Genomic DNA, 16,079 nt, shown 5'->3' with positions numbered 1-16,079 from the left:
TGAGAGCCATTTTCTTCTGAACTTTTTTTTTTTTACTTTTTCTTCCCCCGTCTTCTTTAGGATACTATCTGCAAATTAAAGAAATAAGGCCATGGTTGAGCTTTCCTCTCTTTTAATCATCTTAATTTCTTTCAGAGCTCTTTCATTACTTTTTGTTCTCGTTAATTGCAAAACTTCTAATTATTATCAAATTTTTTAAAAAATTACCAAAAACAAATTAAGTCACTAGACAGTCCAGCATTTTTGTAACTCGCGAGACTATCCAATGTTTTAAATGAGACTAAATTGCAAACTATCAAAACGATTTGGACAATCCAATGTTTTAAGCACTTGGAGGGCATTTTTGGTAAAATAATGTATTTTAACACATTAAAACACTAAACTGTCCAACGACTTAATTTGTTTTCGGTAATATTTTAAAAAATAGATAATTTTTTTTTTGTAAATATTTAAAATTTTAGCCCTTTTTTAGTAGTTTTCCCTATTATTATTGTTATTATTATTATTATTATTATTATTTTTTCACTAAGAAAGTGAAGGATTCCGCCGATCCCGTAAACATTTGATTTCTACAATATGAACTTCTAACTCTTCCTTTAATGATCAAAATATTGTGGAGGTAATTTTCTTGCTGTTGATCTAGATTTCAGTCTAATTAGAGGAACCATCACCCATGTGAGATCAAAAACTTCTCTTTCTCGATCTTCCCAGTGGCCTCACTAGAGAATTCCTCGACAAAAGATTGGGCTTCTACAGATTCCACAAACAAATGGGCTTGGGCCACTTAATTATCTAGAACTTGTACTCTAGAATAGATTCCATTTCCTCTTTGTATGTTTGACAAATTGCCCTCTTTTATTTTAAGAATTTTAATAAATGAAAAAGTGGAGAACATATGAATTTTATGAAAAATTGACTCATAGGCCCTGTTTGGTATGCTTAAATTCCTTTGCAAATTGCAAATAACATTTTAAAATCAATTTTATTGGTGCTTCGTAACAGAATGCAAATGATTTGCATTGCAAAAAAATTGCGTGGACCACCTAAATTCTTAAGAAATTTTAACAAATCATTTACTGAAAAAAAAAAAAAAAAAAAGTACCACAAATCATTTGCAAAAATATTTTACTCCAACCTCTATATATATATATATATATATATCAAAATTATTAAAATAACCCTTATTAAGAAAATTTTTAATCAAATTATAAAAGTACCCTCGGTACTTGGTACAACAGTATGCCTATAAAATTATAAAATTACCCCTCCTCTAAGATACATTAAATTGCATATTAAAATTATAAACATACTCCTCCTCAAAGAAAATTTTAAATTATGTAAATAACCCTTGGTACTTATGGCGATACCCTGCATATGAATTCACACATCTCAACATAATATTTACTTGTGTAAAAATTACAGAAACACCCCTCATCAATTTTATTACAAAACTATCCTCATCATGGAGGTATTTATGCAAATTCATATGCATTTTAATAGAGATATTTTTGTAAATTTATATGTATGTTAATGTAGCGAGTGGGGAGGAAGAAGTTGAATAAGTTAAAATTGTTTCCAAGCATATTGCAAATATCACTCAACCACAAAAGGAAAGAAAAAAAAAAAGGATTCGCAAGAGATTTCCGAGTAGTTACAAATACCAAGTAATAGTTACCATTCATCGCAAATCATTAGCATTATAAAACATTTGCAGTGCGAATTGCAAATGATTTGTAGTGCACCAAGCAGGGCCAAAATAACTAAGGTAGTTGAATTACTTGCTTAGCCAACAAACACGTCTAAGCAACAAACATTAAAAATATTATAAAAGGGTAAAAAAAAACCTCTCTTGAGTTTGAACTAAACAATTTGAGAAGATACTACTAGAAAAAAGACTTTAGACATCACTTTTGTTAAAATAAACATAAAATTAAAATCTAAAGTGCATTTTTCGCGAGTAGAGGGATCGTGCAAAAAAGTGTATAACTTTATACATCGATTTATATTTGATTTTTAAACATCGTTTTTGAAAAAATCGGTGTTTAAAACCACCTTTTACACACACTTTTTCATTCGAAGAATAGACATCATTAAAAAGTGACGTCTAAAGTCTTTTTTCTAATAAGATCAAGTAAAAATAAAAATCAATGACTCAAAATGAGAGATGTCCAATAAATGCTTGAGGCTTGAAAGGGTTGTCCAGTCTACCTTTCAACTAAAATAGTATTTCATGAAGAATGACTCATGGAAAAACACATGATCTTTGTTTAAACATAAAATCTAATGATGGTTGACATTTATTCTCAATAAACATCCTCGAGATATGTGTTATTAGAATACATATAAATCTCAATCATTGGATTTTATGTTTACACAATCAGATCATGTGTTTCCTCGAGTCATTCTATTTAATTTTGTACCGTAGGATCCTAATATAAGAAAAATGAGTTGCTTATGATTTAATGTCCCTTGACCCGACATTATCTGACCTGATCTGACTTACCTAAATCTAGGGTTTGTTTCGATAGTAAAATGCAGTTCAACACAACCCGACTGATTGATTCAACGGGTTTGGATATGGTCATAGTTAGAATGACCCGAGTTGGATCCGGATATGGTCTTAATTAGTATAATTCGAGTCCTTCTGGATCCCTTTTTTTTTTTTTCCCTCAATCTCAAAATGGACATTCTTAGATTCAAGCCTGATCAACCAAGTGTCCTTACCCTTGACCATGGTCTTCTGTGAGAGACTGCCAAAAAAAGGACTGAAATACCCTTATTCACACAACCTCTCAAACTAACCCCTGATTTTGTTTTTTTCCCGCCAACTTAAAAGAACCCTTTTTCGGAGAGAAGAATTATTAAAGAAGAAAGAATTGTGAGATCAAAAGTTGTGATCACAGACAAGCGTATACTTCCATTCAAATTCATCTTAAATAGAAACAAACAAAAAAAATTGACCCTATTAAAGAAAGCTATAAAATCCCCCAATGGCAATCAAGAACCTCGTGCAAGCTTTTTAAACCTCCAGTACTTGATTAACGAAATTCACTTCGAAACCTTTGTAACCCATCTAGAGATCTCCTTTCAGGATCCCATATCTCCAATTTGATTCCAATCTGATAACATACATTAGCATGAATGGTAGCATACATAATGTGTTCATGGCTTAGCAAACATTCATCCCATCTGCTGTAAATTAAGTTCAACAAACGGTTATTCCAAATCCACCTGTAACCAAGAAATACTTGAGCCAATGTCTCCATTGAAGCGTTAATCATCTGCTGATTATTGGTAGCCATTGCGACGTATATTGCAAGATCATGAAGAACAGGTACCCTTATCTGATGTATTGACCTCATCAGCTTCTCCCTGTCCCAACGGTTCCAGATTCCAACAATTGTGATATTCGGATCTTCAAGAAATCTTCTAAGTCTAGAAGGGATAGATTCGGCGAATCTTAGTTGAAAAATTAAGCAACGATGGTCGACGCAAAGATGGAGAGTTTGTGCTGGGGTTTGAGGTACAGCGAGTCCAACAACAAGTGGGTGTGGGTAGGATCGGTGGATGTCTATTGTGCTTCGAAGCCAATCCTCCACAACGTAGGGACAATGGGTGACGATGGTGGTGATTCGAGTGTTGAAGAAATTGAGAGTGAGTCTTCTGTAGGAAGGGTGGTGTTCTTGCAGACGAACGCTCCAAAGATCCATCTTTCAAGAGAGAGAGAGAGAGAGAGATCGATCTTGGTTTAAAGTTTGAACTTTATATCCCGGTCTAATAAGAGACTGAGTTGTATTGGATGAGTCATCTGGTCTCGGACAAGACCAATCATTTAACTCAGTTTAAAATTAGGGAAAAATACTTAATTGGTCCCTGGCGGAAGGTTTACTTTCTAATCAGGCCTTGACTTTTAGGGGTTAGTTAATAGTTCATTTAGTAAATTATGTTTTCTAATCAGTCCCTAAATCTCACTCTAGCCATTTCGCACGATTGAAATGTTGAAACTGCCCTAACCATTCAAACTCATCATTTTCATCCTAAATATTAGATTTCCGACATCCCAATCGAGTTTTAGAGACTTCATTCTGGAGTTAAAAATTTAAGAAGGAAGAAGAAGTCATTTTCAAGGTATTTTTTTAAGCATTTTAAAAATGTATGTAAAAATCTACGATTTTTCAATTATTATTATTAGTATTTTTTATGAAAATCGATCAATGATGACTCTTTTGGTTTGAAATCATCTACACTTGTCGATATATCAAGTTTTAAGTTAATTTTTCAATGAATTTTAGTTGGAAAAACTAGAAAAAAATAAAATAAAAACAAGTGGATTTTACAACGTTGAGTTCAATATTTTTGTTGTTGATGTATATCATTTTCATTCTTCATTCACAAAAAATAAAAATAAAAATCATCGAAAATAATTGGAATCGCCATTGAAAAATGCAAGTATATGAAAAAGATGAAAAATGGGTAATTCAATATTTCAAAAATATTATAACTTGAGATGAGGTTGAGGGACCATTAAGAAAAGAAAGTTTTACCAAATGGATTATTAAGAGAAGTCCTAAAACTTAGGGGTTGATTAGAAAGAAAACCTTCTTCCAGAGACCAATAAGTAATTTTCCATTAAAATTATTTTATAATTTATATTTAAATTAAAGTGATTATATTTTCTTTATAAAAATAATATTAGAAGATACTTAAACTTAAAAAATCATATTTTTATTTAGATTAAATAATGGTTGACACTAGGGGCAGAGCTATGATTTTTAGCTAATGGGGACTAAGTGCTAACGATGGATAACCGATAATCTCGATTTTCTTCTATATATGCTATGTTGGATTTGTGGACACGGGGTTTTGAATATTCTTCAAATCTCCCTCCACTTTGGGGTGTTTTGGAGTCGCCACCATTCAAGTATGGAATTGGGTGTGAATGGTCACCCGATGTCTCGTTTTTTGAAAATTAAGTCATTTTTGATGTGATGACTCTCGTAGGATAATGCACGTGGTCCAACCTTTGATTCAAGGTAAGGGGGTCCATTTATGGAGTAGGGAAGGTGTTAGGCATCCTACTCCACCCACCATAGGTGGTAACCTCGGATCCGGTCATTTTTAAAATAAAGAAAATAAAATCGAAATTGGTTTGAGGTGTGCCCTCAAGTGTGAGGGGCTTTGATATAGATTTAGTCCATTGAGGGCACCCTTATTGAAAAAGGGGCCCTCGAAGGACTCAAATCATTGTGGTGTGTGCAAAGTGTGGGAAAAGGGGAAGTAGAAGAGGGGATGTAGAGGGGGTGTTCCTTTTGTTGAACCCACCTTGACCCTTCCTTGACTTCCTTTGACCTTCCTTTGAGTTGGCTTGGACTTGCTTGAAGTTGTAGGAGAGTGAGTTGAGTTGAGGGTGAGGTGTCGAGAGTAGAGTAGAGTAGAGAGTTGTAGTTTTTGAGGATTTTTTTTTATCAAAATTTCATTAGGTGTGGTGAGGGGAGAATGGAGGGGTTTTTATAGAGGTTGGAGAGGTATTTTGAGGGTATAATGGGGTGAATGAAGAGAATAGTGGTAATGGCATGGGTTTGAGAGGAAAAGAGTATGAAATTTGAGATGAAAATGAGGGTGTTTTTGTAATGATGGAAATGGGTTGTGTTTTAACCCAAATGGTTTGGATCTTATCCAAATCCATTTGGGTAGAGTGTTTGGTGGGGTGAGATGAGTGATGGTTGATGGGTGTAAGAGAGTTGTTTGGAGAATGAGTGTAGAGATGGTTGAAGAGGTAAGGTGTTAGATTTGAGATGATGTGTGGTGTAAGAGGTTGATTGGTTGGATTTTGGGAGAGGTGAAGGGATGAAGACATGTGGCAAATGGGGAGATGATGAGATTGGTTGATTGGTGATGGTGGTTAGATGATTATAGAGAAGCGTATGGGAGGTATGGGTTGAGGTATGGGTTGAGGTGTGGGTGGTTGCTAGTGTTCGAGAATGGGGCCTAGGTTAGGTTAGGGTAGGGTTATGGGTTATGATGTTGGTGGTTGATGATGACGGATGGGGAATAGGTTAGGTTAGAGTAGGGCTCGGCAACTCAAGTTGAGCCACGAGATCAATTACTCTACACTTCGAGTACCTCTTTTTTTTTTTCGAATATCCGACCTGGACTCCCCTCTCGCGTCTTCCAACGACTAATAAGATTTGAGGTCCGAATCAAGCTGCCAGATCATTGGTGCTGCCACCGTCATTATGATACTTTAGAACATTCCCTGATCTGAAAGGACTTTTGGTGGGACGAAATGTTGGCTAAGGCTAAGTGTGATGGAAAGGTACAAAAGAGGTTAAGGTCTGAGTTTATCTAAAGTGGGCTAGACATGGGGTTCGTCTATTTTTGTTTCGAAAAGGTGATCTATGTCTCCTCCCAGCGTCTCTCGAACTTGTTTAGGCTGGAGATTTGGGTCGAGCTCAGATCAAATGTCCGAGTTTTTGAATTTTTTTTTGATTTTTTTGTATTTTAGCCGTTCACAGTTTATCCTCATGCGGGCCAGGAGTAGCTGATGCTTTGACTTTCTGATTTTCTTTTCTTTTGTTTTCCCCTTTTTTTTTTTTTTTTTTTTGTCTTGCCCCAGTCTTAGGTTAAGAAATGAACGTGATGGCTCAAAAGGGTTGACTAGGGTTAGATAGTTGTTTTCAGGATAGCAAAGATGGCCTTTCGTCATCTCAGGGTCAGATCTCAGGCGTAGTATTTCTTAACGGTGTCAGCATTGATCGGCTGAGGGAAGACTTGACCGTCCATTTCTGTAAGGATCAAAGCTCCTCCCGTCATCACCTTCTGCACAATGAATGGTCCTTCGTAATTTGGTCTGAATTTTCCCCTAGCATCTTCTTGTATCGGTAAGATCTTTTTCAAGACAAGGTCTCCTGGTGAGAAATTCCGAGGTTTGACTTTCTTGTTGTAAGCCCGTGCAATTCGCCGTTGGTAAATTTGACCATGACAGATAGCTGCGAGACGCTTCTCTTCAATCAGATTTAGTTGATCAAATCGAGCTTGAACCCATTCTGTTTCATCCAACTCTACTTCTCTTAAGATCCGGAGGGAGGGAATCTCGACCTCGACAGGTAAGACTGCTTCCATCCCATATACCAATGAGTACGGAGTTGCCCCAGTTGAAGTTCGAAACGAAGTCCGATAAGCATGAAGAGCGAAAGGCAACATGTCATGCCAATCTTTGTAAGTGACTGCCATCTTTTCGATGATTCTTTTGATATTCTTGTTGGCGGCCTCAACTGCTCCGTTCATTTTGGGTCTATACGGTACAGAATTGTGATGAGTGATTTGAAAGTCTTCGCACATCTTGATCATGTCCTTGTTTTTGAAGTTCTTGGCGTTGTCTGTCACTAAACCACTAGGAAGCCCATATCTGCAGATAATATTGTTCTTGACAAACTTCAGAACACTGCTCTTTGTGACATTGGCATAAGAAGCGGCCTCTACCCATTTCGTAAAGTAATCGATAGCGACTAGGATGAAGCGGTGCCCATTTGAAGCTTTTGGCGAAATCTGTCCAATAACGTCCATGCCCCAGAGTGAGAAGGGCCAGGGAGTAGTCATGCTGTGCAACTCTGATGGTGGCGCGTTGATCTTATTGGCATAAATCTGACAGAGATGGCATTTACGGACATGTTGATAGCAATCACTTTCCATGTTGTCCAGTAATATCCCATTCTCATGATCTTCTTAGCAAGCATGTGACCATTCATGTGAGGTCCGCAGACTCCACCATGTACGGTTTCGATCAGTCGTTTTGCTTCTAGTTCTGCCACACATCGGAGTAAGACTTCATGATGTGATTTCTTGTACAGAATGCCATTGCTTAGGAAGAATTGGCCTGCTAGCTTCTGGATAGTCCTTCGATCATTAGACGTTGCGTGTGATGGGAGAGTTCGGTCTTCGAGATAGGCTTTGATGTCTGAGTACCAAGGCTTTTCTTCAGATTCTTCAACTTCGACGGGTAGGCAGTAAGCGGGCTCATCTTGAAGTCCAATCTCAATAGGGTCAATGATTAAATCCTCTGAGATACTGATCATGGAAGCGAGCGTTGCTAGTGCATCAGCAAATTGATTCTTAGCTCTCGGCATATAAGTGAAGGAGATTCTATCGAAGCATGAGCTTAGTTTTCTAGATACTCGTGGTAAGGGATCAATCTCTGCTCTCGAGTCTTCCATTCTCCAGTCGTCTGATAGACTACTAGGCTTGAATCTCCGAAAACATCGATCTCATCTACCTCGAGATCCAGTGCTGCTTTCAGCCCTGCTATGCACGCTTCGTATTCAGCCTCGTTGTTGGAACATTGGAACTTTAGTCTGATTGCAATTGGCACGTGAGACCCGTCTGGTTTGATCAAGACTGCCCCTATTCCGTTTCCTTTTTGATTTGCTGCTCCGTCGAAATACATTTTCCAACCTGGTTCTTCATCATCGTCCTCAATCTCAGTGAGCAATATGGCTTCGTCAGGAAAGTTTGTCTTCAATGGTTCGTAATCAGGTAATGGATGCTCGGCTAAATGGTCGGCAATGGCTTGCCCCTTGATGGCCTTTTGAGTGACATAGGTGATGTCGAACTCAGATAATAGTAATTGCCACTTTGCAGTACGACCTGTTAGTGCTGGTTTTTCAAAGAGATACTTGAGCGGATCCATTCGAGCAATGAGCATAGTCGAGTAGCTGAGGAGGTAGTGGCGTAGTCGTTGAGATGCCCAGACCAATGCACAACAAGTCTTCTCGAGTGCCGAATACTTTGCCTCATAATCAGTGAACTTTTTGCTGAGATAGTAAATGGCTTGCTCTTTTCTACCTGACTCATCGTGTTGCCCCAGTACACAGCCCATAGACGTTTCTTGCACCGAGATGTACATCAGTAAGGGTCGTCCTGGCGTAGGAGGAACCAAGACTGGTGGATTGAGCAAATATTTCTTTATCTTGTCGAAGGCTTCTTGACAGTCTTCGTTCCATGCTTTCGGCATGTCTTTTCTGAGCAGCTTAAATACTGGTTCGCAAATAGGCGTGAGTTGCGCAATGAATCTGCTGATATACTGTATTCTACCCAGAAATGCTCGGACGTCCCTTTCTGATACCGGTGCTTTCATTTCGAGAATGTACTTGGTCTTTGCTGGATCTATCTCAATGCCTCTTCTACTGACGATGAAGCCTAGCAGTTTGCCTGATGTTGCCCCGAATACACACTTTGCTGGATTGAGCCTTAAGCTGTATTTCCTTAGTCTGTCGAACAATTTTTTGAGATTTACTAGATGATCTTCTTCTATGCCTGATTTAGCGATCATATCATCTACGTAGACTTCCATTTCCTTGTGGATCATGTCGTGGAATAAAGCCGTCATTGCCCGTTGATAGGTTGCCCCTGCGTTTTTAAGCCCAAACGGCATGACTTTGTAATGAAAAGTGCCCCAGGGTGTAATGAATGCTGTCTTTTCTTGGTCTTCCTCTGCCATTTTTATCTGATTGTACCCGGAGAACCCGTCCATGAATGAGAACATACCATGCCCTGCTGTACTATCGACTAGAGTGTCGATGTGAGGTAGTGGAAAATCATCCTTAGGACTGGCTCTGTTCAGATCCCGATAGTCGACACACATTCTTACTTTCCCATCCTTCTTTGGTACCGGAACGACATTGGCTAGCCATTCGGGATACGTGGAGACGGCGAGAAATCCTGCTTGAAACTGTTTCATCACTTCATCTTTGACTTTGAGTGTCCATTCTGGCTTAAGTCTTCTTAATTTTTGCTTGATCGGCTTGCTCCCAGGAGCGATCGGTAGCTTATGAACAACAAGATCCGTGTCCAAACCGGGCATATCTTTGTAGGACCAGGCGAAGATGTCTTGATAATTACGCAATAGCTCAATCATTTCTTCTTTTTGCTGAGGGGTTAACAAGGCTCCGATTTTCACAACACGTGGGTCATCTTCAGTGCCAAGGTTAACTGAGTCTGTATCCTCAATGTTTGGCTGAACACCTTTTTCATGTCGTTCTAACAGGTCCTTGATTTCTTTAGGAGGGTATTCCACTTCGTCCTCAGACTCTTCCTCAATTCCCATGAGATCGAAGTCGAGTTCGAGATCGAAGTCATACTCGTCCTTTTCATATTCTGTTCTGTCCAAAGGTCCATTCGATTGAGACAAACCCTTAAATTCTGAGAAAACTCTTTTTTGGTTTTTGGAATATATCGTTTTTTTGAGATTTTGAAAACTTTTTGATTTTTTTGTTTTTTGAAGACTTTTCGATTTTTTTGATTTTTGAAGAATTTTTGATTTTTTTGATTTTTGAATGCTATTTTCCGGACATCTGAAATAAGAAGAACAATCATGCATTAGTAAAGATAGGGAGCCCTCAAAACAGTCTTTACCCGAGGACGAGGGCTCGTTATGATCCTCGGGCAAACTGATGTTGCCTAACGGCATTTTTTTTTGGAGGCTATGGTAGCCTCAAGGGTTAGAGGGAATTCTTCCCAATTGTGTAGTGTCTCCCCTTCTCTGAGGGGGCGGATGAGATGTGAAGGTGATTTGTTGGGTGATTTGGTTGGTGGTTCGGAGATAACCATGATCTCCGATTGATTGTTGTTGTTGTCAGGTTGGGGCACAGTCCCTCCCAAACTCGGTGGGATGACGACTGATGCCCAGTCAATGCCCTTTGGAAGGGTGATTTGTTCCCTTGGTCAGTAGTGATTTTGACTTTGATGGATGTTGGCACGGTCTCTAATGGACTTTTCTCGGAATCCCCATTGAACAAAACGTCAATGCCTTCTACGAAGGATGGTTGGGACTCGACGATTGGGTCTTTGCGAATGTGCACGGGCTTGAGATTTACCGTTTTTGACCTTTTAGCCGTTGGTGGTTCTGATAAGCCTCAGGTCTGATATGGGACTTTGAGAAGCTGACACTAATGTGAGGGACTCGACCCGGGTTCCAGACATTCGATTCCCGATTTTGCTTTCTTGCTAGTCGAAGTTCTTTCTTCTTTTCTTTCATTTCTGCTATATCCTTCTTTGTGGGCCTGAACCCTAGACCAAAATAAGGAGTATATTTGCTCGCTTCGACTGGTGTAGCTCTTCCTTTTCCCCCTGGTCCTAACCCTTGCTTGGGCCGGTAACCTCCCCTTTTCATGACCCGACCAACCATAATGTTCGCTCTCGATAGCTTTGCCTTTACATTCTCCTTTCCTTTCTCGATGTGGTTGACAGCCGCAAATTGATACGAATGGTAGAGTGCCTTGTCCTTCGTCATCTCTATATCAATGAAAGGCACGTCTGGGGCTCTCCCAGCTGGAATAAGGTTCTCTGCCAATACTGATACCATCCTTTGCCCCATGATAAATTTGACTCTTTGGTGCAACGAGGAAGGCACAGCCCCGGCAGTATGGATCCAAGGCCTACCCAGTAACAAGTTGAAGGTCGTTGGTATTTCCATGACTTCAAACGTCACTTCAAAGGTGCAGGGTCCTATTGTGATTGGTAGGTTCACCTCGCCCAACGAGTCCCTTTTCGAACTATCGAACCCTCGAACAACCTTATTGTTGGGTTTCACATACGACCAATCGGCGTTCAGCTTTCGGAAGGTCTCAAGTGGACAAACATTAAGCGCTGAGCCATTGTCAATCAGCACCCTGGCAACCATCATGCCCTTGCATATGACCATAATGTTCAGTGGCTCGACATGCCCTGTCCCCTCAGGCGTAAACTCACTTTCAGTGAAAATAATAGGATTGTGGGCCATGATTGGCCAACTGTTTGCTCTAACTGCGCTGGTGTCGTGGTCGAAGGTACATGTGATCCTCTTAGGACTTTTAACAATGCATTTTGGTGTTCTTCCGATTTTTGCATTAGTCCTAGGATGCTGACTTGGTCTGGCTGCTTGTTTAATCTGTCTATTATATTATGCTCTCTCTTGAGGATGAGCTTAATAAAGTCAGTGGCTTCTTTGTCTGTCACTTTTGCTTCAGCTTCTTTATCTGCCGCTTTCACCTCCTCTTTCTTCTGGTCATTCTCGTTCATCTTGCCCTTTCCTTTTTCCTTCCTTTTTTCCTCATCTGTTGTCCCTCGTGTCGTTTCTTCGGCCTTTTCCTTGATGCTTACCCCCTTTGTTGGTATTTTTTTGCATCTCCCTGCTTTTGTCATATTACCGATATCGGCCACCATTGCTTTCTTCATTGTTTCGACCCCGGCGGTTGTGGTGATGGTAGTCTCATAACTCCAAGGAACTGCCTGGAGAGAGCTATAGGGGAATGGCTTAGGTGAATGTATGGTCATGGGGGGTGGATCGGGTTTCATATTGAGAATGAGAGGGGGTGGTGATGATTTGGGTGTAGTGATGGTAGGGGAAGTTATGTGAGGAGTCGATGGAGTATATGGAATGACGAGTGGTGGACGTGGAGATGAAGTATATGGTATATGGAGGGGGGGTCGAATTGATCCTCGGGAATATGATGGTGCGTGGGGTATAACAAGGGGAGGCCTGGTTGAATTTTGATGATGGGGTGATCCGTAAGGTATGACTAAAGGAGGTTGGGTAGTAGCATTTTGATGAGTGGGATGGATGGTGAGGTCGGCTAATCTGAGTGGTAGTGAATTTTGGGGTGAGTTGGTTGTGTAATGGTTGACTGTGCTGACTGTTGGTGCTTCTGATCCTTGAGTTAGATGGACCCTGATTTTGGACCCGATAGTGCTATCAGATCCGAAGGATTAAAGTAGAGTTCTCCACAGATGACATTTACCCTGTGCCCACTCCCCTCTCCATTGTGGGTAGGTAGGGGGTTTTGGTTGATATTCTGTTGTTGGGGTGGGTTGGGAGGCCCATCCAGGATAAGAGCCTTCTTGTCAATCAAGTTCTGTACCTGATGTTTGAGCTGCCAGCATTGGTCTGTCGAGTGCCCCGGTGCACCCATATGAAATTCACAAATCAAATTGGGGTTGTACCCTGGCCCTTTGCAGCTTCAGGATTTGGTGGACGTTTGACAAGATACTCACCCTTGAGCAAGATTGGCAGTAACTCAGATAATGTCATGGGTAGCTGGTGAACACTCTATTAACCCTGTTCGGTCTCGCTTGTTGATTCTGCCCATATAGTGGTGCCTGTTGGTTCTGTCCATATTGTGGTGCCTGCTGCTGCATTTGTGGAGGAACTGTCCGGAAGGGATTCTGCGGTGCTGGAGCCCAGGCAGCTCGAGGTACTGGCGCCCAATGTGCTTGGGGTGCCTGTGGCCGCTGAGCTGGTGCTTGAATGATGAGAGGTTGGCTGGGTTGTACATTATTGACTTGGGTATCCTCTTTCTTCTTGACAAAAGGCACTGATTTCTTTTGTGCCGAGGTCCCCGCTGCTGCACTCAAGGCGGAAGTAAAGTCAAATATTAGACCGGTTCGGATCCCGTCCTCGACCCGGTCTGCCACTTGAACTAAATTCGAGAATGTGCCTGTAGTGTGTCCAACCAAATGAGTGTAAAAGGCATGCCCCAGTGTTGAGATAAACGTAGTGTTCATCTCCTGTTCGGTCATTGCGGGCCGTACTTGTGAAGCGGACTCCCGCCATCTCTGGGCATATTCTTTCACTGTTTCTTTATGTTTCCTCGTCATCTTAGCCATATCATTCCGATCCAGACCCACATCTGTATTGAATCGATAATTGTGCCAGAACATTTCTGCTAAATCCTGCCAACTCTTGATGAGCGTATGGTCCAATCCTGAGAACCATTTAAGGGCCGGTCCTGTTAAGCTTCTTTGGAAAAGTTGCACCAATAGTCTATCATCCTCGCCATACTGGCACATTGATCCACAATATAATTTGAGGTGTGACAGAGGACACCCAACACCATTATATTTCTCAAATTCCGGGCATTTAAACTTGGCCGGCAGCTGTGCGTTGGGATAGAAGCATAGGTCCCTGAATCTTGTCCCTCCCAGAGTATTTGTGCCCTTCATCCGTCGCATTTCCTCCTGGAGAGATTCAATCTGTCGGGCCATTTTGTCGTCAGTAGCACTCTTAGCTTCAGGAGCCCTAAAGTCACACTCGTCATCTGGGATCATCACCGGAGGCGGTGGGTTCTGTGGTATATAAAGCGGAGGACCCTGATATATTGGCACAGTAGGAGGTGGGGTGGTTTGTTGGTCTGGTCGTATTTGCTCGGGGGGTTCGGGGTTTGACCCGGATGCTTGATGCTGAGTTGCCTGTGCTTGCAGAAAATTGGTGCTACTCAAGACAGCCGCTAAGATTTGTTCCTGCCTTTTCGTTGTTTCTAACAGCTTTGCTATCATTGCATTAGCTTCGGCCAGTTCATTTGTAGCAGGTTGTGGTTCATCTGAGTTACTCATAGTTGATGAAGATGATCGGAGAAAGTATGGAGGCTTCTCAGGAAGTTTGTACTTTTTTCGTTTGGCCACCTGTGGGTACAGAAGACCAAGTGTTACTATCTTATTTACAAAAAGGAAAATGCATGATGTTTTATTAGGTCCGGTAATTATTATGGGATGGTACTCAAAAATGAAATTTAGTTAGGTGAGCTTGAAAACATGGTTCGTCAGCGCGGAGCTGGATTGTTTTTGAGAGAAAATAATTACATCAGCGCGAAGCTGGCATCGACACGGAGTCGGTTTAAAACGGTTTGAAAAGAAATTACATCAGCACGGAGCTGGCGTCACACGGAGTCGGTAAAACGATTGAAAGGAAATTACATCAGCACGGAGCTGGCATCGACACGGAGTCGGTAAAACGGTTTGAAAAGAAATTACATCAGCACGGAGCTGGCATCGACACGGAGTCGGTAAAACGGTTTGAGAAGAAGAATTACATCAGCACGGAGCTGGCATCGACACGGAGTCGGTAAAACATTTTGAAAAGCAGTTACATCAGCACGGAGCTGGCATCGACACGGAGTCGGTAAAACATTTTGAAAAGAAGTTACATCAGCATGGAGCTGGCATCGACACGGAGTCGGTAAGATATTTTGAAAAGAAGTTACATCAGCATGGAGCTGGCATCGACACGGAGTCGGTAAACGTTTTTGAAAAAGGTAATTTCATCAGCACGGGACTGGCATCGACACGGAGTCGGGAAACATTTTGGGAAAAGGTAATTCATCAGCACGGGACTGGCATCGACACGGAGTCGGGAAACATTTTGAAAAGAAATTTCTGAGATAAACTGAGTTAGAATAACCCGTATTTTTGGCAGCCCCCAATTCAGTTCTCTGAAATCATCGTCGGCCAGGCGGATCTCCAAGGAAGAGGCGGCGCACAATGGCACTCTTAAATCACCTTGTTCCCTGAATAGACGTAGTCTATCCCCCTCGTATCAACAGGGTAAGATCTTTCTAGGCACCGACTTTGATCAAGGACTGCAATTGGTGCTTTGTTAACATCCTTTTTTTTGTTTTTTTTTTGTTTTTTTTTTTTTTTTTTTGTTTTTTTCTTGAAAAAGTTGATTGAATGTTTGAGTCGATTGATTGGTTGTTGTCTTTATTAGATCGTAGATGGATCATGAACTTGATTCGCTATGGGTCGTGGACTTGATTTGTTGTGGATCTAGGTTGTGGACCCAGTTGAAGTGGATCTGGGTCGTAGACCCAGTTTGATTGGATCTGGGTCGTGGACCCAGTTGATATGTATCTGGGTTGTGGAGCTAAAATGGGTTTGGGTCGTGGACCCAGTTGGAGTGGATCTGGGTCGTAAACCCAGTTTGACATGGATCTGGGTCGGGAACCAGTTTGAAATGGGTCTGGGTCGTGGACCCAGTTTGAAATGGAGCTGGGTCGTGGACCCAGTTGGACATGGATCTGGGTCGGGAACCCAGTTGATTGGATCTGGGTCGTGGACCTAGTTGATATGGATCTAGGTCGTAGACCCAGTTGAAATGGATCTGGGTCGTGGACCCAGTTGGATTGGATCTGGGTCGTGGACCCAGTTGAAGTGGATCTGGGTCATGCCCAGCTGAAATGGATCTGGGTCGTGGACCCAGTTTGATTGGATCTGGGTCGTGCCCAGTTGACATGGATCTGGGTCGTGGACCCAGTTGAAGTGGATCTGGGTCG

At 41.3% G+C, this 16,079-nt stretch overlaps 1 protein-coding gene across 1 annotated transcript; it reads right to left on the bottom strand.

Moving 5' to 3' along the window:
- Window positions 1-3,038: 3,038 nt before the first annotated feature.
- On the bottom strand, window positions 3,039-3,710 carry LOC147403800 (uncharacterized). Its single transcript, XM_086437578.1, has one exon. The coding sequence runs from the start codon at window positions 3,708-3,710 to the stop codon at window positions 3,039-3,041; it is 672 nt and encodes a 223-aa protein (XP_086293704.1).
- Window positions 3,711-16,079: the final 12,369 nt, after the last annotated feature.

This window comes from Akebia trifoliata, chromosome 4, assembly GCF_017979445.1.
Source record: "Akebia trifoliata isolate Shusen 1 chromosome 4, ASM1797944v1, whole genome shotgun sequence".
Taxonomy (NCBI): Eukaryota; Viridiplantae; Streptophyta; class Magnoliopsida; order Ranunculales; family Lardizabalaceae; genus Akebia; species Akebia trifoliata.
Note: the sequence above shows the minus strand (reverse complement) of the source record. Positions and strands in the feature narration are given on the sequence as shown.

Coding starts and splice junctions, on each gene's coding strand:
- LOC147403800 (XM_086437578.1), bottom strand. CDS start 3,710: ATGGATCTTTGGAGCGTTCGTCTGCAAGAACACCACCCTTCCTACAGA.